Genomic DNA, 21,487 nt, shown 5'->3' with positions numbered 1-21,487 from the left:
GGAATACAGTGGGTTCAGAAGACTATGCTTTACTATTGAACTGGACTTGGAATCAGGAAAACCTGTGTTCAAATTCTTCTTTAGATAAGGACTAGCTGAATGAATGACCCTTAAGCAAGTCACTCAACCTCTCTGACTCTGGCACTAATTAGTCCCTAGGACTAATCAGCTTACTCATATAGATACCAATCTGTAATTTCAAGGGAGAGTAGTTCCTTCTACTGAAAAAAACTCACGGCTTCTTCCCTTTCTATGTACCCCAACTAGTCATGTGAACTTGAATAAATCTTTTTGGCTAAAATCAAGGGTAACCTCTGTTGTTATCTTTTCAAATTATCTCCCCTCTAGGCTACAGTTTTCTTACCCGTAAAACGAAGGAATTAGACTAGTGCAGGAGTAAAATAACCACGGATAAATTTGGGGGGGAGGTTTGTGAACTTCGGTGAGAAAACAACTCTTTCTTCTCATTAACTTTTGGTTTTATTGGTAATCCTCTGTATTTTATTTTTTGGATTTAAGCACATTATTCCAGAAGAGATCCATAGGCTTCACTAGATTGCTGTAGGGTCCATGTCAACAAAAAAAGAGTAAGAACCCTTGACTAGACGACCTCTAAGGTCCTTGCTAGCTCAAAAAAAAAAATCCTGTGATTCTTTATGTCAGTATAACTTGTGGCCTTTGATGCTCTTTGGGCCATTTATTATGAGTAGGGTCAGAAGCACCTGTTTTACCCCTTCCCTTGAATTCTGTATCTTACGTTCATGCCCTCCTTTCAAAGGTGTACACGTGTGTGTGTGTGTGTGTGTGTGTGTGTGTGTGAGAGAGGGGGGGGAGAGAGAAAGAGAGAGAGAGAGAGAGATGAAGCTTTGCACTCTTGTTACCATTCCCTTAAGTGTGCTTATGAGATCCGGTTTCAGTTCCCGGGGGTGTAAGCCTAGGCTCCCGTTACCAATCTGCTGGGCTGCTGCGTGTCTGCCTCTCTCTCTGTGTAGATAGTTCTCAGGTTCAGGTTACCGGCCTCGTACCTCTGAGCCCGCGCCCTGGTGCAGCGTGGCGAGGCCCGCGAAGGAGCAGGGGGAAGCGCCGCGGCCCCTTTAAGAGCCGGGGTAAGGCCTGGCCCCCGGGGCTGCGGGGAGCAGGGAGTGCGCGGAACGCGGCGGCCGCAGCGGAGAAGGAGGAGGAGGAGGAAAAAGAGGAGGAGGAGGAAGAGGGACGACTTCGGGACCTGGGCCACAAAAGTTTTTTCGCCCCTTCCTAACTCCGGGGCACGACCCACTCGGGCATCAGCGCGGCCTCCGCGAGGAGGGGGGCCTTGCTTGGGGCCGGGCACGCAGGCTGCCCGGCCGGGAGTTTCGGTTTCGCGGGACGTCGGGAGGGGAGCCGTGGCCGAGACATGAGGAGGTGGAGCCGGCGGCGGCAGCGGCGCGGCGTCCCCGAGCGGCTCGGCCTGCGCTTCACCTGAGCGCCGGCCGGAGCAGAGCCGGGCGCATCGGAGCGCAGCGCAGCGCCAGCCCAGGAGCAGCACCTCCGCGTCGCTGTCCCGCGCGCGGCCGGCCCTTTCCGGGCACACTCAGCCCTCTCCCCAGCCCCACGTGCCAGAGCCCCCAGCGGGACGCGAGTTAGGTGGGGGAGCCGCGCGCCCCCATGTGGGCGTGCCTCCCGGGACGGGGCGGACACACCTGTTCCCAGCGCCGCCCCCCTCCCGTTCCCCATCCCCTTGACCTTCAGCCTTAGCCAGGGCCGCAGGAGTCCGGGCAACCCCGCTCCCCTCCCGCCCACGCCCGACCCTCCCCGCCTTGCACTGTTGTTTTGGTTGTCGGGGTGTCCTGTACTGGTGACCGCTTGGCGAGGATGAAAGTGACCGTCTGTTTCGGGAGGATGGGGATTGTGGTTCCCTGCAAGGAAGGGCAGCTTCGTGTCCGAGACCTCACCCAGCAGGCTCTTCAGCGCTACCTCAAAGCCAAGGAGAAGGTAAAGTCGGCCTTTGGATGGGGGTACTACTTAGGGGGTGTGTGGAGCAGGACCCGGGAAGGGAGTGAGGCAAAGATGCCACTCCTTCCTCCCCACGCTACCTCTCTACCTGGGGAACTCCCAAACACACCTGACACCTGTCTAATGCCCTGGGTGGAGTCCAGGTAACCCCCTGGAACTCAGATCCAAGTGTTGGGAACTCCCAGGGCTCTCGGGGTATAGGTCACAGAAGCAGAGGTATTGGCCATACTTCGTGCACTCAGATTTTGTTCTGCATTTCATTTTACTTCTTTAGAGAAGTCTTTCGGATTTTGTGGTTTAGGAGTGTTGTGAGGATATAGACCAAAAGATCTGGGGTTGACCATAATACTTTTTTAGGCTCTTGTTCTCTTCTTTCCGTAGGAAATTATTGGTATCAGGAGTTTATTTGGTCTAGGTAATAGATGTTTTTGCAAGTAGTGTTTCAACCTCTAATTAGGCTGGTTTTCAGTGACTTGCAGAAACTCTGGTAGGAGGATGAAGTAGTTACTTATACTATCCCATTCACTTTTTTTTTTTTTGAGAAAACGGATCCAGAAATCAGTGACAAGTTAGAACTAGTGTTCTATTTCTATATCATGTTAAGGATTGTTTAAGTGTGTATGGAATTCAGAAAGGAAGTTGAAAAATAAAACTTACCACAAAATAAAACTCTTCTTAAAATTGAGGCAGCTAGGTAGCTCAATGGGGCTAGCGGTCAGTACAGACCTGAGTTCAAATCCTGTCTTAGACAATTGGTAGCTGTGGCAAGTCACTTAACTTCTGTTTGCCATATCCACTAGAGAAGAAATGGAGAACCGCTCCATATCTTTTCCAAGAAAACTCCATGGACAAGTTATTGGTGTGCTGTGGTACGCAGGGTCAGGAAGAGTCAAACAGGACTGAACAATAATTACCTCTTAAAATGCCATAACTTTTTTTTTTTGCTTAGGGTACCTTTAAATTCATTATTTAAATATTTCATTAATGACCAAAGGAATTTTGTGATCCTAGGAGTTAGTGTTCCAAGGGTTCTTAGAGTTCATTTACTCCCACTCCTCCCTCTCCCTCCCCCAATCTTTTTTAAACCAGGTGAGTAAACTGAAGCTCAAAGAATTTAACTCACTTGCCCACAAGTCATACAGCTGAGCTGGGATTTGAACCTAGGTTTTCTCATTCCAAATCAAAGACTCTTCCCACTACATACATCTTCTAACAAGATGAAATACAAGCTCTGATGTTCAGTGCCGTTCAACATTTATTAAGCAGTTATGCTGTGTTGCCAGGCACTGTGCTAAACATTGGGGCTACAAAAATTAGGAAAAAAAGAAAAAAAAGAAATGGTTCCCACTCTCAAGGAGGGAAATACAACATGGACAGCATCTAGATTAACATAATACTGGTGAAGTGAGCATTGGAGAAATGAAAAGTGCTCAAGGAAAATTTGAGGAAAATGAGAACAATCTCAGCTGGGGTCAGGGAAAGCTTCATGGAGGAGGGGGCACCTGAACTGAGCTTTTTTGAAGGAAGATAAGGATTTTAAAGGGTGGAGATGAAGAAAATGTTCAGACTAGAGATGGAGGAAAGTTTCTGTAAATTCAGTGGAGATGGTAAGTCTAGTTCAGAAAATAGCTAAACATCCACTTTGGCTAGAATAAAGATGCGCGGAGGGAAGCAGCAGGAAATAAGGGTGGAAAGGTAGGCAGGAGTCAACTTGTGGAGGCCCTTACATTTTGGGTTGATAAATATGTATTTTATCCTGTAGGAAATAGGGAACCCACTGAAGCTTCTTCAGGAGGGGAGTAACAGTCATGCTTGTATTTTAGGAAAATTGTTTTTGGCACCCTTGTGAAAGATGGATTAGAAAAAGAAGAAATAGGAAGAGTAGGTGAGACCTGATGAGGACCTCAGTGATGGTGATGATGATAAGGGCAGAATAGAGGGGACTAAAGTTATGATGGGTACATTTTTGTATGAGTTTGCCTCTACAGATATTCTAGAACTAGAATCGTGGACAATTCAGTCCCTGGAAGACACAGTTTCTAATTTCTTTGAATGTCTCCATGGCTATCTGGGATAGAAATGAAAGAACTTCATGAGGTGTATGACATATATCTAAGATACGTCACTCTCTGCTAAAAGTAAATTCTCATACAGAATGACATAGAAACAAAGTACTACTTTAATGAATGTATTCAACTTCAGGGATACATTTCATGCTGTTTGGAATAAAGTCATACTTTGGAGAATACTCTGGCTGTCATGAATATTAGACATTTGTTAAATGCTCACCACCCACAGTATGGACACTCCCCCCTCAAAAGTGTGAAGCACTTCGCTAGCAATTAGACCAGATGGATTAATTAGAACATGGTCTCCTCTCATGGGGCTTATATTACATTTGGGGACATGAAACATACACAAATAACTGTGTGTGTAGGTGTTCACCTGGGGCATGGGAACTTCTTTAAAAAGTATTTCAACAATTGCATTTCAGTATAATTGGTTTTCTTTGTAATCTTATATACCTTATTTTGTGCGTTTAAAATCATCATTCTGAGAAGACGTCCATAGGCTTCATCAGACCTATGACCCTAAAATGGTTAAGAACCCAGTTAGGAATTGGAAGTTCATAGAAGACTTCATAGAGTTATGGTATTTGAATTGGGTTACAAAGGCATTTTAGGGGTAGAGAATGACATGAACATTTAATATAATTTACCGAAATTTAACTCCTTACTGACTATAATGGATAAAATCTTACCTTTGTATAGTCCTTTGCCCTTTTCAAAGTTCTTTGATTTATCTTTTTTGATACACCTAAAAACTGAGCTGGGCAGTGTCTGTATTGTTATCCTCTTTTGACCGCTGAAGAAACCGAGGCCCAGAGAGGTTAAAATACACTTTGGTGCTTAAGGTCCTGTAGCTAGTTAGGTAGTAGCCAAATTGGGTTTGTTTGAATATTTCACTCTTGTTTTCATCACATTCTGTTGCCTCCTGTCATCCTGACATGTCAGTTTCTCTAAGTGTACATTCTACACAGCTTTCACCACTGTTCAAATTGTACGTTAATGATGAAATTTCTACTATACTGCATGGTTAGAATTGATTTTTTTTTGATTTGGAAACCAATTATAATGTCTACGATCACATTCCACCAACTTTTGAAAGTTGGCTACAATTAAGAATAGAAATGAGCTTCAAGCAAATTTTATCAGAGAATTATTTTCATGAGGGTTTTATTTTTGCATTCCTGTTATTAAAAAAATTGATTTAAGTCTTGTACATTTATAAGGCTAGGGTGTGGAGCTGTCCAGGTCATAGGAATATGCTGTAACAGTGGAACGTATGATTCACAAAAAACACCAATACTTGTTATTGTTCATTTTTTCTATTAGATGATATTTAGTGAATTGCAATTTACTTTTCAAAGGTACTTGCATCATTGACATTCAGGACTCAGTGTAATTTATATATCACAGAACACATTATAATTGCATTGATCACTTTATTATAGTTACCTGACATTACATTTTTCTGTGTTTATATTTACATATCAGTAAGTTTGTGACATTTAAAGGTCATCTGCTGCTTACAAAATGCTGATTTTTTCCCCACATTTGTAAAATCCCAATTTAAAAAAAATAGCAGCCATGTTTTCCATTCATCTCCTTCCCCTTCCACAACACCAAACCAGAAACCCACTCCTCTCTTTAAAGTTCTTAAACCATTAAAAAATTTGAATAAATGCTCCACACGATTGGTATTTCCAATTATTAAAAATTCAAGAGTACATATGAATAATATTTCTTCCATTAGTTATGTGTAAGAAACAAAAAGGGTATTAGTAAAGCAAGTTGGAAAATACTGTTTTTATTAACTTACTCTAAATCAGTGAAATTTTTCAAGTGTGTCTTTTTTCCTCACAGGATTTCTAAAGTTGTATATTGATCCTTTCTACTGAAAAGTAATACCCTGTATTTATTCTGAACTCTTTCAGCCTGTGCATGCCATATGAATTTCATTGATAGGAACTTTGGTTTACTTATGAAAAAAACTATGTACTCAAAACTAATTCTTAAATAAAATAAAAATGTAAATCACCTGTATGCCATACTAAATTTTTAAAATTATTGATCAAAAACAATTATTGGTGTCATTTTTTCTGTAGAAGGATGACAAATAATTGCATTGCCTTAAAATGTAGCAATTTTATATTTGCTAACAACATGAAGGATGAACACAATTGTTTGAGCTCCTATTTTATTATGTAGGTTATATAGACCATAGAGTAATACCTCAGGCTTCTTTGTAATTTGATTTGAACTTTCCACATGAAAGAAGAATAAAATTACATGCATGATCTTGTAGGCCATGGATAAAGAGTGCTGTAAAAAGACATTTATGGGGGAGAATAAGCATAGCAAATCTCTGTAGTTCAGGGGCTTAATTTAATAGACAGTCAAGTTTAAAGATTTAGGATAGGAACTGAGATTTCTAAATAGTCTGGAAGCTAAATGAGGCATAAAGAAACTTCAGGATTTTGTAGGCAGTGTGAGAGAGGCATCAACCACCTGCTGAGGAGAAACAAAGAAAGCTGGTATTTGAGGAATGTAGGGAATAGTCTGAGTCAGCAAGAGATAAGACCAGAAGTAGGTGGGAACATAGATTGATGGAGAGATCTTGTCCAAGATTTCAAAGGTAGAGGAACCTTTAATTATGGGTACTGAAATTTGAGGGTAAAATTTATGCACATGAATCCTTGCTTCCAAGTTGATTGGTGAATTGAATTTGGGCTCTCATTTTGACAAGGGTACCACAAAGGCACTAAAGTAGAGACAGGAAAGCCTGGGAAGAGAAATGCATGACTTACATAGCCTGTTAATTCATGAGTTTGTTCCCTTGCTCAGATGGTACCATGTGCTTGGTTTATGAAACCAATTGAAGTAGTTAGCACAGTACCTTGCATGCAGTAGGTGTCTAGTATTTTTAATTGATTTTAAATGGAGATTTTGCTGCTGTTGCTGTCAAGTTGTGTCCAACTCTTTGTGACCCCATTTGGAGTTTTCTTGGCAAAGAAACTGGAGTGGTTTGCAATTTCCTTCTCTAGCTCTTTTTACAGACAAGGAAACTGAGGCAAACAGGATTTAGTGACTTGCTGAAGGCATACAGCTAGTAAGTGTCAGAGGTCAGGTTTGAACTCAGGTCTTCTTGATTCCAGGCCTGGTACTCTATCCCACTGTGCCACTTAGCTGCCTGGATTTTAAATGAATAAGTCAGTTTTAAAGATTAAGGATATTACAGCCTTGGTTAGAGTAGATGTTATTAAATGCATGTTCCATTTTGTAGGTAGAAGAGCAGGAAGGGAATAAACATTTACATAATATCTGTGTGGCAGGTACTTTGCTAAACACTTGTTACAGATATCTCATTTGATCCTCACAATAATCCTGCAAGATAGGTGCTACTACTATTTTCATTTTATAGTTGAGGAACTGAGGCAGAGGTTAAGTGACTTGCCTGGAGTCACACAACTAGTGTCAGAGATCTGATTTGAATTAAGGTCTTCCTGACTCCAGGCCTAGAGGTCTGTCCGCTGTGCCACCTGCTACTTGGTGAAGCAACTCAAAAGAGGTAAAGTAGTTGTAGGAGTGGAAGGAATGTGTACCATGCAGTATAGAAATTTTTCTTTTCAAGTAAACTGAACCAGATATGGCTAGGTTAAGTAGAGAGGCATAGTAAAAGTGAAAGCTCACACAAAAGAAAAGAGAAATCTATTGAGGAAAGTATGATGTTTTAAGTGAATGGGAGAGTAATGTATAAAGTTAAATTTATAATCAATCTGCTGTACTAGTTGATAATAACTTTCTAAGTGAGAACAGGATTAAAACTAGAACTCTGGATTCCTAGAAGGATCAGTATCTTAGAAAAGTTGTTGATGTAACAAATGAGACTCCTAATTATTTAAGAATAATATTGTCTGAGAAGTGCTTGGAAGTGTAATTGATTCTTCGTTTTAACTTTTCATGTGTTTGTACCGTTTTCTCTCAAACTGTATCATATTCCTGCGTATCACTTACAATGTCCTACACATAGTAGGCACTCAGATATTTGTTAGGTTGATCTGATTTATGATTGGATAAACTTAAGCCTTTTTGCATTTCTTAGAAGATCTGAAGATGTTATCAACTGAAGATAACATTAATGACTCAAGATCACTTAATGGGGCATGTGAGTTGGTTTGGTTTACTAGTAGTGATTTTTGCTGATCCATCACAAACTGTAGCCTGGCCCTTCTTCTGACCAGGGGAGGGTATTCAGGAAACTCTTGACGAGCTATGGTTGGGAAGACAAGAATCTTCAATATTAAAGAAAAATTAAGCTGACCCCATTGGAAAAAAGAATCTCCAATCTTGGCATCATTGGCAATTTACCCCCATGTTTGATTAAGCAGTCATTGATTCATGGTGGGATCTGTGATTGTGACTCCCATAACTATTTTTAAAGGAATTTAGCCGGGGGAGAGTTTTTCATTATCTAATGTAGTTGTAACTTTCACATTCTTGTTGACATTGTCATTTGCTCTGCTTTATTAAAGACTTTGTTGACATAAAGGGATCTTTGTTTACACTAGCCTCTGGGAACTCACAGGAAGAGTGAACCTTCTAGGACTTCAGTCTTAACCTGAAGCTGAGCCAGGGTGTTTGTTAAGATAGCCTGGGTCTGCCATATAGGTTCTTTGCCTTAGTCAAGGAAGTTCTGGGATTCATCCTGGCATGGAAGAGAGCATAGTTAAGGATATGAAATTTGACAGACCCTTATAGTGTGGTTTGAATTATTGTAAATTTCTTAGAATTCTGACAAGACCATATTAAAAATGGAAGTTCAAAAAGTAATTTTAAGCCACATATAAGTTACTGTTGAATAAGTTCTTTATGGACTTTTTCACTAGTGCCCTTTTCCATTAGCTTGAGGAATCAAGAGTTGGTTCATTTTTTCTCATTTTACAGTAAAGTCATACATTGATTTTGCCTCAAGTCACATGGAATGGAGAGAAGATAACAGTGCAAGAGTGTATGTCTATTTTCATACTCTGTATGACAGATGTTTTGACTTTACATGGTGTCTGTCGTGAAATTGGACTTGGCCTTGGTGCTTGGACTTCAAGTCCAAAGTTTTAAGTTGTAATCTCAGCCCTAGTCTTTACCAGCTATGTTACCATGGCCATGTCACATCACCTCTCAAAAAAAATGGTCATCTATTATGATCAGACTAACAAAACATGATAAAATATTTCAATCCCCCCCCTTATTTCCATATTTTGCTATGTTAAGGGTTTATGCCTTTTGTTTTTTAAGAATGAAGCTAATTTGGATTAGGACTCACATGATTTAAAGTTTTAAATAGCATATTAACAAAAAAGAGGCTTGCTCATTTTCTTTGACCTTTATAGCTTATTCTGTGAGGTAAACACTTGTGGACAAAAAAATATAGGTATGTAGGCTACTTTAAGAAAATGAAGACACCCTATGGAGAGGCAGGTTAGTAAGGTGGGAAGAATTCTAGGCTGGAAGTTGGAAAACTGTGTGATGTTGGATATTCTGGGACTCAGTTTCCTCAACCTTTAAGTTAGAGCATTAGATTAGATAGGAATTCTTGCAATGGCAGTGTAATGAAGTCTTAAGATTCCTTGTGAGAATAATGTTTTTAAATAAAATAAAATAAAATACACAGGATTGGAAAAGAAATCAATTATATTTAAATATAGTTATCAAAATAGTTAAGAAAATAAGACATGGATCACAGGATAAGCTGTGGACTAGATGATCTTTAAAATTCTTTCTGAGTCAAGTCAAGCATTTATTAAGCTCATGCTGAATGCTTGGAAAAGCCTTCTTGTAGAAAATGGGACTTAGCTAAGATTTGAAGAAGTCAGGGAAGCCAAGAAGATCTAATATTTTGTATTATGGAGAAAGAACTTTGAAGAAACTGATTTGAGTGTTTTCCAGTGTAATAGAAATGACCATTTTCAGAGTTGGTTGTTAGGAATGTTCAAAATTTAAATTAGAGATGTACCCTCGGTTTTTGCAATAACTGTCTTAGAGAATTTCTTAAAGGTCTTTTTTCCCCAAGATTTTTTTTTGCAATAAATATCTTAAAGAACTTTAGCAAGATCTTAAGACCATCTTTAAAAGGTCAATATAGACTGATTTTAGGGAATTGGGAAGGAAACTTCTGAATCTTTTCTGTAAAGTAGGTAACACATAATCACACCTAATTTATATTTTATAAGCGTGATTATTCTTGAGTTTTCTGAAAGCAGGATGTACCTTTTTATTATGTATTTTCTCTCTCTAATGTGATTAATTATTAGACTAACATCATCTGTTTAATTCTTTTTTAATATTGATGCTTCACAGTCAGTAGACTTTACAGTACTTTATACTTAGAATACATTGACTCTTTAATAACATCTTTAAGATTTGGGAGCTTGTCTAAGTTGTCTATTTGAGATTTAGTATTAAACAGTTTGGATTTTCAAAAGCAGAACTTTGTAATAGTTTTTGTATAGGGAGGATCTCTTGAAGATACATGAGATAAATGATCTTTATTGCATTATTCTAGCAACTTTTTCCTTTAACTCTCCTTATTAATGCTGTATAAAACAATGGATTTGGGTAAATCATTTTAATTCACTTATCCTTAATTTCCTCATCTGTAAAATATGCATAGTTATATTTACATTACCTACTTCATAGGGCTGTGATGAGTAAAGTGTTTTTTAAACTGAGAAGTGCTTAGTATAAATGGGAGAGATTATTCCTTTACTAAGAACACATTTTTAAAAATAAAATTGGTAGTTCCATTAAATTCTGCTGTTTTTTTAAATACCTGACTTTATGCTCATAGGACTAGGGGTACAACATAGACTGGATATGAAGTTGGCAGTTTTGAGTATGGAATATCAATTGTCTTGATCTGGAGAGATGAGAATTGGATATTGAGGCTTACTAAAGGTCAGAGCTTGGGCCAGAAATAGGTTGGCCCAGAAATTCTTGTAATTTCATAAGTCCTTGGAAAAATTGAAAGCCTGACTTATTAGTCATTCTGTGAAGATAATTTTTTCCCCTTTGTCATAACATGAATTGTATTGAGAACTTTTAATAGTAGGTTCTGGGTTACTTCCTTTTTGTGGGAAAGAGACAGGATAGGATAAACAAATCCTAGCTTTTGTATTTATAGACACCTACAGATTCTGAAGAATATAGCTTGACAAAGATATTTGATCTGAAACAGCCCTGCATAGATCTTGACAAAATGCAACGAAATACTGATGACTGATTCAAAGCTATTTCCAGTCCAAGTTTGATTTCATATTGTGTAAATTCAGTTTGGTTTACATTTTAAACTTCATTCTTTTTTTTGTTCTAGGTTATTCATGGATGACATCTCATTTGAAAAAAAAATGACCTTTTTATTTCAACTGCTGTGTGTTGTCAGTATTTAACGTTTTTTCTGGCTTAACATGACTTTTAGGCTTTTGCAGAAAGATGTGTGGGAGAAGCTTGTTGATTTCATTTTGTACTTCCCACAGTGACTGTTCCAAGTCTTTCCCAATTTGTTCAATCCCTTAATTCCCTAACTCTCAGCAGATGAGAAATAGAGATTGTTTGGCATAAGTTCCATCAACTTTCCTCTTTGCTTCAGAATGTATTTGTATCTACAGCATATCCTCTTCTTCAAAGTTGGGACTTTTTATTCTAAGAAGGTGAAGATTGAGAAGTGATGTGAGTGAAATCCAAAAATTATGGATAAAATTGGGAAGGTGAACATCATTTGTCCACCAGCTTCTGAGATATTAGAATTAGGAAGCACTCTTTAAAAACAGAGTAAGATAAGTTAAATATGCTAAACCTGCTTCTCGAATTCACTACCTTCAACAATCTGTAAAGGCAGAAAATATAAATTGATTCAAAAAAGCTTATTTATATAGCAGCATAAATGACTCAAAATCTGGGCTATATCTAATCTTTATGGTTAAAATCAAGGTAGACTGCCATGTTCTCCAGTGAAATATCTCTTGAGTCCTCTGTTGAAATAGATTACTGGGAAGTATGGATTTTGGGGTCTGATCTAACAAGGCAACTTAAATTTTTATTTCATGGTCAATCTACCAGTTTGATTAGAGCAAAGGATTCATATAGAGGAATAGTAGAAAATTAATTAGGTGGAAATTGGACTGTAGGAGGGTCTTGCATGTTAGAGGAATTTGAATTTTGTCCTCTAGGCAATAGAGTACCAGTAAAAATGACATAATTAAAATCATATTTTAGGAAGAATAATCCTTGTGTGGTGTTTCAGGACCTAGATTTCAGTCTTGGTTGTATCACTTATATTCTAAGAGTTGAACTAATTGAATCTTTGCTAAAGTTCTTTCCTATAATTCTAATCTGTTAAGTATATGTAAAATGAGTTAGAAATGAGTCTAGAATTAGGGAGATCAATTAGGATCATGTAATGAGAAGTGCAGTAGAAAGAACATTAACTCTAAGGTCAAAAGACCCTGGGTTCCAATCCTTCCTTTGATGCTTTGGCTTACTACATTACTATGCATGACCATGACCAAATTACTTAACTGCTCTGGGCCTTAGTTTCCTCATTTGTATGAGAGCCTGGGAGGGTCCTTCTACCTCTAGTCCTGTGACAGTGCAGCTAGCCCAAGGCTATTGATAGTTTCTCTAATACCTATACAGTTTTTTTTAAAAAATCTCTATTTCTGCTATAACACTTAAAATGAAATTCACTGACTCAAACTGTTAGTGGAGTTATAGCGAGTGGAAAGTACTTTGAATTATAGAATATCAGTGTGGTATATATAGTGGAAAGAGTACTTGATTAGCAATTAGAGATCCTGGGTTCTAGTCCTGTCTCTGCTTCCAATAAGCTATGTTATCTTGGGTTAGGTCATTTAATCTTTCTGTAAATCTTTCTGTAAAGTGAGTAAGTTGGGCTAGATTGCCACTTTAATATATTTTCAAGGTCTAAAAAGAATTATTGCTCTCATTCCATGAGTTGTTACATTGGAGCACACACACACACACACACACACACACACACACACACACACACACATCTAGACATATAGGCATATGTACATGTATGTTTGTATGTCTGTGTATATATCTATGCCTGTGTATTATGTATGTGTATGCAAATATAAATTTCTAGATATAGAAATGAATGTATATATGCATTATAAAATATAAATATATTTATGATAAAGCCTACTTAATTCTACATATGCATATGCATAAATTTACATGTATATATGAATGGATAAATATATGCACACACATATATACTCTATATATGTATAGAGTCCCTGGAACTAACTCTTATTTTTAGGAGAAATCTTTTTCAATACTGCTATGATGAAAAGCTGACTGATTTGTAGTTATCAGTATGATGCAAAAATATCTTTATAGTTCATTTGCTCAACACTTTTTCTTCATAGTTATTCACATATTTTCTCCCTAATTAGATTGTAAGCTGCTGCTTCTTCTTGTTCTTCTTGTTCTTTTTTTTTTTTTGCTTTTTGCTAAGCAATCTGGGTTAAGTGATTTGCCCAGGGTCACACAGCTAGTAAGTGTCACGTGTTGTGTATCTGAGAGGGGCGTGGAACTCATGTCCTCCTGATTCCAAGGTTGGAGCTCTATCTACCAGGCCACCTAGCTGTCCCAAGATTGTAAGCTTCTTTTATGTCTCCACAGTCCTTTGTATAGTGTTATGCTTACAATAGGCATTTAATGAATATTAGACTGTCAGATTAACATAGATTCTGAATTAGTGTGGATTTGTATGATTCTTGTTTCATATTATTCACCTCCATTCCCTTCACATTGGCCTGCTAGGTGTTCCCTGTGCACAGCAGTTCCATCTCCTACTTGCAAGCCTTTTCCCAGTCTGTTTTCCAACTCTGGAATTAATCAATCACCTCCTCCTTTCTTCCTTGTAGGTAGAATCCCATGGGACTTTTAAATATATCTCTGGTGATGCTGCTGACATGAGAGAAACTTTTCTTGTTCTGACCAGTTAGAAATACTGTGAACCATTTTGTGATTGCTTCTCTGTTTATATGTGTATTTCCAGCAGTAGAATATAAGCTCCCTCAGGGCAGGGACTATTTTTTTTTCCCCTTTGTATTCCCTGTGGCTCACAGAATGCCATGCACCTTAGGTAATTAAATAAATGTTTGTTTAAATAAATTGATTTAATGACTAGTTAGAACAAAGTGAAGACTTGAAGAGGCTCCTTGGAGCACATTCATACGTTAAAATTATTTGAGTCTATGAGAGAGGTTAGGTAAAAAGTTCAATCATGAGCTATCATCCCCAAAGGGCCTGCCTCACTCTAATATGGTACACTTTGTTATTGTTCTGTCAACTGTGTCTGACTCTTAGAGGCCTCAGTTGGGGTTTTCTTGTCTAAGATACTGGAGTGGTTTGCCGCTTCCTTCTCCAGCTCATTTTACAGATGAGGAAACTGAGGCAAACAGGGTTAAGTCACTTGCCTAGGGGTCATGCAGCTAGTGTCTGAGGCCAGATTTGAATTTGAGTCTTCCTGACTCCTGGCCTGGTGCTCTGCACTGCCATACTTAGCTGCCCAGTATGCCCCAAGGTGGAGTTAATATGCACTCTATCATGTGCCATCTAGCTGCCCAATATGGTGCCCTAAGGTGGAGATAATATACATAATGATGATTATGGGACTACACTGCAAAGTGAAAGTTTGACCCAGTATGTATATCCCATTTAAGAAAGCAGGGAACTGTGTACTAAGTTTTGGAAAGACTTCCATCCTAAAAATAGTTTTATATATATTTATATATAATATTATATAATATATAAATACATAAAAAACTATTTCTGGGATGGAAGTCATACAACACACACACACACACGCACACACACACACACACACACATATATATATATATATATATATATAATATGTTTTGTACTTGAAGATTACATCTGGAAAATTCAGGGCTGTAAAACAGTGCAATTGCGTGTAATAAATATGCATTTTATTGAGCCTGAGTGAAATCCTGTCCCAACTGTTGACATCCATTTCTTGGGTTGCCTTTGTTGTGGGACCCCATATGCTTTTTGGGCTCTTTGCCTCATAGTTGTCTGGGTGCGAAATTTTTCTGCTATATCTTCTGCCTTAGTTGATTTTCTTATTTTCCAGTCAGAGTATCAATTGCCACACACCCCTTTGGCTGCTTCTAATCTCTGCTGGCTGTTGCTGCCACCACCCACTGCTTCCAATTTCCCCAGTTTCTGCCGCCCACTGCATGCCTCCCTAGTCCTCTTTTCGCTTCTTGTCTTTGGTCTCCTTTCCCCTGTGTATATTTTAACTTCAATGTGGAAAAGACTAACCTATTATAGATATGGTTAGCCAATCAGAATGTTCCTTTTTTTTCCCCATGGGCTGAATTAAGCAATAATAGTTCAAAGTATTTCAGAATGCCAGATGCCAAGTAGGTGACTTTATTGTAGTGGCTGGTTATCATTCATGGGGAACCCCTAACCCCACCCTTCCATCTGTATGCCCTGAAGTTTTATTTTAACATTTTCTCTTTTTGTTTGGTGTGAAAAAAAAATTTGTAAGAAGGCTTTGCAAAACACATAATTCTTTAGCTAATGGCTAGATCCCTTTTCCTCATAATGCAAGTATTCATCTTTGCAGTTAAAAAAAAGTTTTCAAAATTGCCTTGAATTCTTTCCAGTTATTTTTTTATCCATTAATTAATAGCTGTTCCTCTAAGTTTATAATCCATTCACTCTCTGATGGGGATGTCCCCATTTTTTCCAATAACAGAAGATAGTCTTTTGGTGGGATATTTTGGTTGTCACAGTTGCGATTGCTTGCCTCGTTTAGCATTTTCACAGGAACTCTTCATTTTGAATTGGATGCTAATATCCTTAGATGTTCAGTAATCTGCATAGTTGCATTTATAATTTGCATCTGTTCCTAGGGAGAACTAGTCTGAGAATTGGGAAGCCCAGGGCTTAAGGCTCATCTCTGCCATTTACAGGATGTGTGATCTTGGGCAAATCACTTAACTTCTTGGTGCTCTGGACAACTCTCCGAGGCTTTAAGTTGCAGAGCAAGCCCTGATTTGCCTTGGGTGAAGTTTCATCTGTGAGAAAGTTCTCTACATTAATAATCCCATTATAGGTCCTTTTTTTTAAATCCATATGTATTGCTATACTTGCTGTTCAGTTGTGTCCACCTCTTTGTAAACTGTATACGAGTTTTCTTGACAGCTATACTGGAGTGGTTTGTCATTTCCTTCTCTAGTGGAATAAGGTAAATAGAGATTAAGTGATTTGCCCATGGTCACAGGGCTTGTGAGAGTCTGAAGTCAAATTAGAACTCGGGTCTACCTGATTCCAGGCTCAGTCCTGTATCCACTGAGCCGCCCAGCTGCCTCATTGCTATACTTATGGATAGGAAATGAAATCATGAAATCATATTGGTCATTTGTTTATTACAGTATAGATTAAACCATATGACTTTATTTGAGGTTAAAACACTGATTTGATAGTGGTGTTAAATCCTTAATATGCTTAAAAGAACCTTAAAAAGGCATTTAAACAACTAAACTTTAGACTCCTGTGAAAATCTAGGTTATCACAAGTGATCCAAAAAATGAATTTTGTTCACTTGAAATGAAGATTTTTTTTTTTGTAGCAGGGAAAATTTAAGTTTTATCTGGCCTAAACCATTGATACTAAGAAAAGAGTTCACGAGATTATCTCCAGTTTGGTAATTGTTAATGAAACTGTTAAGGAAACTGTGAGGATTTGTTGTTAACCTCCCCTTTGGAGTCTGACTGAAACTAAATTTTGAATGGGGTGGTTTTCTTGGGTCCTCCCATCCATTCCCAGCAGAGATTTAGGGCATTGCTAATGTGCCCCATTGTCTTCTCTTCCTAACCGAGTAGCTTTTTAGATTCACTGTGCTTAACTTTATTCAAATTTCAGTGACTTGAAGGAGAGGTTTATTTTTAATTTGAATTCACTTTATATTCACTTAATTACTCTCAGTTTGTGATCTTGGACAATTACTCCTTCTTTTGGTCACAATTAGATTTTCCTGGTTCCCTAGAAGTATTGCGCTATGGAGGGCCAAGTTTATTTTTATATTCCCTCATACAGTCGCATAGATCTCTTGTAAATAAATATCAATTATAATGGTAACTCCCATTTTAAGATATTTACCTGCTTTGTTATACTTTGTTATACTTTAATAAGGACTCATTCTTACAGATATACTTTCCAGGTTCAAATATGTTGTTGCTCTCTTTTGCCTGAGTTTAAGACAAGCAACAGATGACCAGTGTCCTCATATCTACCCTGTAACTCAGATATAATCAGATTCAAGAGTTGGTGGCTTGAGATTTTGTCTCAGCCTCTTAGCCTTTTAAAAGAGACAATCCAAAATAGTATTCTCTGGATTTGGAATTTGAATTTCAGTTATGCTTCTTACTTGTGGGAAAGTCATTTATCCCTGTTACCCAATCTGTATAATAGGATAATACTTATTCTGTTCATTTTATAGGATTCCTTCTTATAGTGTGAGAAAAGTACATGAAAACTTTGAAGTAATGTATACAACAATCAAAAATCATCAATTAAGGGCCTGTTATGTATTGGCAACTCAGCTAGTTGCCGGTGAAACAAAGACAAAAATGAAATAGCCCCTCTACTCAAGAAATTGACATTATAGAGGGAGCGACACTGTGTAGGGGCACATGATTTGGCCATTTAGTGGGCTATCCTCTTATATGGAATATCCCAAGGCCAAGAGGAGAGGTGGCAGAGCAAATAAAATTCAAGATATGAAATTCTACTTTTCAGAAACACTTATTTCACAAATAAAAAGCTGTTTGTGCATTATCTCACTAAGTCATTTAAAAAAATTTTTTTAAATATGCTGACATTTCATATTTGAAATAATATTACTAATCTACTAGTTTTCTAGAAGTGGTGATAGGTTGCACTGATAGCCATACTCTCTTACCCAGTATTGCTTGTACAGTATGTATTTGCAAGATGGCTCTGTGTGTGTGTGGAGGGGAGGGGAAAGGGGCCCTCAAGAGTATAGTTATTGACAAGAAATAAAGAAGGCTCTGTGTGTATATATAAAACTAATTGGCATACAGGGGAACTGATTTAACAGCATCCAATTGGAAAATAACATTTTGCTTTAAACACAAATGCTGGTTCTCTGCTTTATGAATCAAGTAGGGGCTTCTTAGTCTCAAAGGGGATTTGTATTAATAGTGAATAAAGTATCAGACCCAGTGGTTTTGTTTAAGAAGACAGCTCCAATTTTGGGAAACATGGATGAAAGACACTTTAAGCATTTTCTCTATTATAAAATGCTCATCTTAGGTAGACTCTGGTAGTATTTTATTTATGGTGTGTTAAGTGAAGCTAAGGAAATAGATGATTTTTTTCCCCTATCCTCTGGGAAGAGCTTATTTTAAGATGAGATCCAAAAGTTAAGGAGACCCATTTCTCATCTTTATTGTAAACAACAAAGTTTTAGGGAGGCTCATGATTTAGAGAACACCTCCTCTCCCCCACATGTCTGGTAAGAAGACTAATACTTCTCTTTTCACAAGTTATATTTTGAGTTAAAAGTCGATCTATTGTATTGTTAATCTATTTGTGTTGGGATAGGAATAAGTTTTAAATAGAAAAAAAATCCTAAATTCATCCATGCATCTGAATTTTGGATGTTACTTGGAGTGTGTGTTTCTTAATAGTGGAGGGTGAGGGTGGGCCTTTGTAACCTACAACATGGGTAATCAGTTTTCAGAAAAAAAAGGATGAATCGCAAAGACAGTTTATGCATTTATTCACTAATATGAAGAGGCAAAAAATTGGGATATTTCAGTCTTTTGGGTAAAGGGAACCACTTCATTAATAATAATCAGTATTTATTGAACATTGGGTGAGCCATTTGATCAGTCCATTTCATCTTTAAATTGAGGAGGACACATTGGTGCCACTTTCTTCACCTGGTTGAAGTAAGGATCAAATACAAATATGATTTATAACAGGATTTATAAACACTGATAAAATGCTATATAAAGTGCTGTTGTTAGTCTATTTTTACTTTTAGTGTAAGACACTTGGAACAGAAAGTTAGAAAAGTAACACTTGTTACAATGTGTCCATGAATTTTCTTCTGGTATACAAATGTTGGTGGCTTGGTAGTGTATCATATCAAGCCACCTGACCCTGCCTGACCAGTTTCTACTCTTAAGCAAAAGTCTACTCCTAATGTTCTGTGGACTGTCTTTTCCAATTTTATGCCTCCCCCTTTCCTGGTCTGGCCCTGTCTCTCCTAATCTACTGTTATTTCTCTGACACAGGCCCAGTTTCCTAGGTCAGCATTTCCAATACTGCCCCACACGGTATCTGTAGGGGTTCTCTGAGGAAAATTCAATAATAGTGAGGGCTTTTTTCCTTCTTTAAAATATTAAATATGAAGTCATATATGTATCAAAAATGCTTATTACAGGTAATAGATTTTCAATGTGAAAAAAGGCTTAATTTCAGCCTTTGTTCTGAAATTTCTCTGACCCTCCCTTTATCCCTGGGGCATTTCATTTTCTGCAGATGCTCAGAAAAGCATTTATGGTTCCCTTCAAAACATTTTCAGTCAATTTATAAATTCTTTCAATATATTTGATGCTGCAAAGTGTTTTTTGTGGCCAAATTAGTTTGAGAAATACTGTCTTGGGGATGCAGGAAATATAGAAAGCTTCTTACCCTTTCCCAGTCCTACTGGTCTTTAGGAACCTGTCCTTCCCACTCACTGAAAACTCCATGATATTTCTCAACTTGGCATTCTTGGTTCCTGTTTCTCCCCTCTGTTTGTTGAACTTGACTGCTGATTCTGGAGGGCTGCTCCCTGTTACTCACAGGACCCTGGAAGGTTCTTACTGAAATGTAAATAAGTCCAACAAAGGGAGGAGGAGGAGGAGGAGGCGGCGGAGGAGGCGGCGGCGGCGGCGGCGGCAGCGGTGGCTTCTTGTAGCTTTGGGACAGCTCTTCAGATTTGAAGTGTGCGTTAATTTATGCACTTTCCATTTACTGATTTTCTTTTTGCTGCACTTGATTTCTTGGTATACCTTGTAAGTACTGTTCACACCTGACCCTATTTAATTTGCTAGGTTTGACAGGATCACAGCCCCTAATAGTATGAAGGGGGCACTATGGAAGAGGCTATGATCTTGTCATATCTTGTAATGCCAATTTGTCTGACATGGAATGAATTCTTTCAGCAGAGGCGAAGAAGAAATTTTAAAAAATGTGAATTTGGAAGCAAATGTTTTTTGTTGAGAGTGCTGTAATTTTCAAAAATACTTTGTGGAAAACAGATTATATTTATGTGAGAAGGATTTCAGATTCTGGCAGACTAACCACTGCCATTCACTCTTTATTTTTAAAGTGCCAGTTCTCTTGGTGCTGAATACTAATTTGCATCTTGTTTTCATGAGTTTGCATGTTATGGCCAGGAATATCTAACTTAACTAAAACAGAAATAATGTAGCAAATCAATTTAGCAAACATCATTTTCTCAAACTAAATACAATATTAAGGATTTTGTATACTTCAAATACAACTGTTTTAAAAAACCAATTAATTTAATTACTGCCCTGGTGAGAAGAAACATGAATACAGTGAGCTATAGCTGCTTGTTAGTTCTTTGAGCAGTGAGTCAAGGGGGGGGCAGATGGATAGATAGAAGAATGACCATGCTCCCCAGATACAACCCTTAGACTAGTTCTTTTCTGAAGCCTTCTAATCTTCTAAGAGGGATCTTAAATGTTGAATTGCATTGATAGGCAAATTATGTCCTCATTGTTTTCCTTTTAGTTCTTTACTTTCTTGTCTTCAGGCCTTGTATTCTATCTGTTGAATCTTGGTAAAAATACTACTGTATAAGTAAGATGCTAAAGGATGCTGCGGATTTTTTCTTTATGAAACTGAGAGAGGAAAGAGACACAGTAAGAAAGAGACTGTGATATTAAGATCATTGTTATTGAAGGAGTGGGGAGAAAACTTGATTCAAGTGCTGGCCATGTAATTAAGCCTCTGTATAAATGGACAAATTCTTAACTTCAGAATTTTTATTTGATACCTGTGAAAAGGAAGGAACATGCTAGATGGTCTCAAATTTTATAAAGGTGTATGATTTGTTTTTTATACAATAACTGAAAATCACTTATCGTCTTTCATATATGTAACTTGTTAGTACTGTTCTGTAGGTTGGTGTGTCTAATCAGCTGGTTTGTCTGCTGAGGTAGTTGTATTCACATGTCCACAGGCAGTAGAACAAATATATGATGGCCAGGACCTAATTCTCTGTATTCTGGTTCTGAACACAATTCAGTACCATCAATCTGGTA

At 37.9% G+C, this 21,487-nt stretch overlaps 1 protein-coding gene across 5 annotated transcripts in view; it reads left to right on the top strand.

Annotated features, from left to right (window-relative positions):
• Positions 1–915: 915 nt before the first annotated feature.
• The window catches only part of PARD3B (par-3 family cell polarity regulator beta), a 1,305,457-nt gene continuing 1,284,885 nt past the window's right edge, over positions 916–21,487 (top strand). For 3 of the 5 annotated variants that reach the window (XM_020972847.2, XM_020972849.2, XM_078147494.1), the window contains exon 1: positions 916–1,971. In XM_020972847.2, coding sequence (XP_020828506.1) covers positions 1,852–1,971 — 120 coding nt within the window. In that variant the 5' untranslated portion in view covers positions 916–1,851. The remainder of the gene's footprint in view (positions 1,972–21,487) is intronic. The other 2 variants (XM_020972848.2, XM_020972850.2) reach the window with 1 other exon arrangement.

This window comes from Phascolarctos cinereus, unplaced genomic scaffold (assembly GCF_003287225.1).
Source record: "Phascolarctos cinereus isolate Bilbo 61053 unplaced genomic scaffold, phaCin_HiC Scaffold_7;HRSCAF=346, whole genome shotgun sequence".
In the NCBI taxonomy this organism is placed as follows: Eukaryota; Metazoa; Chordata; class Mammalia; order Diprotodontia; family Phascolarctidae; genus Phascolarctos; species Phascolarctos cinereus.
This window is presented reverse-complemented; position numbering and strand designations above follow the sequence as displayed.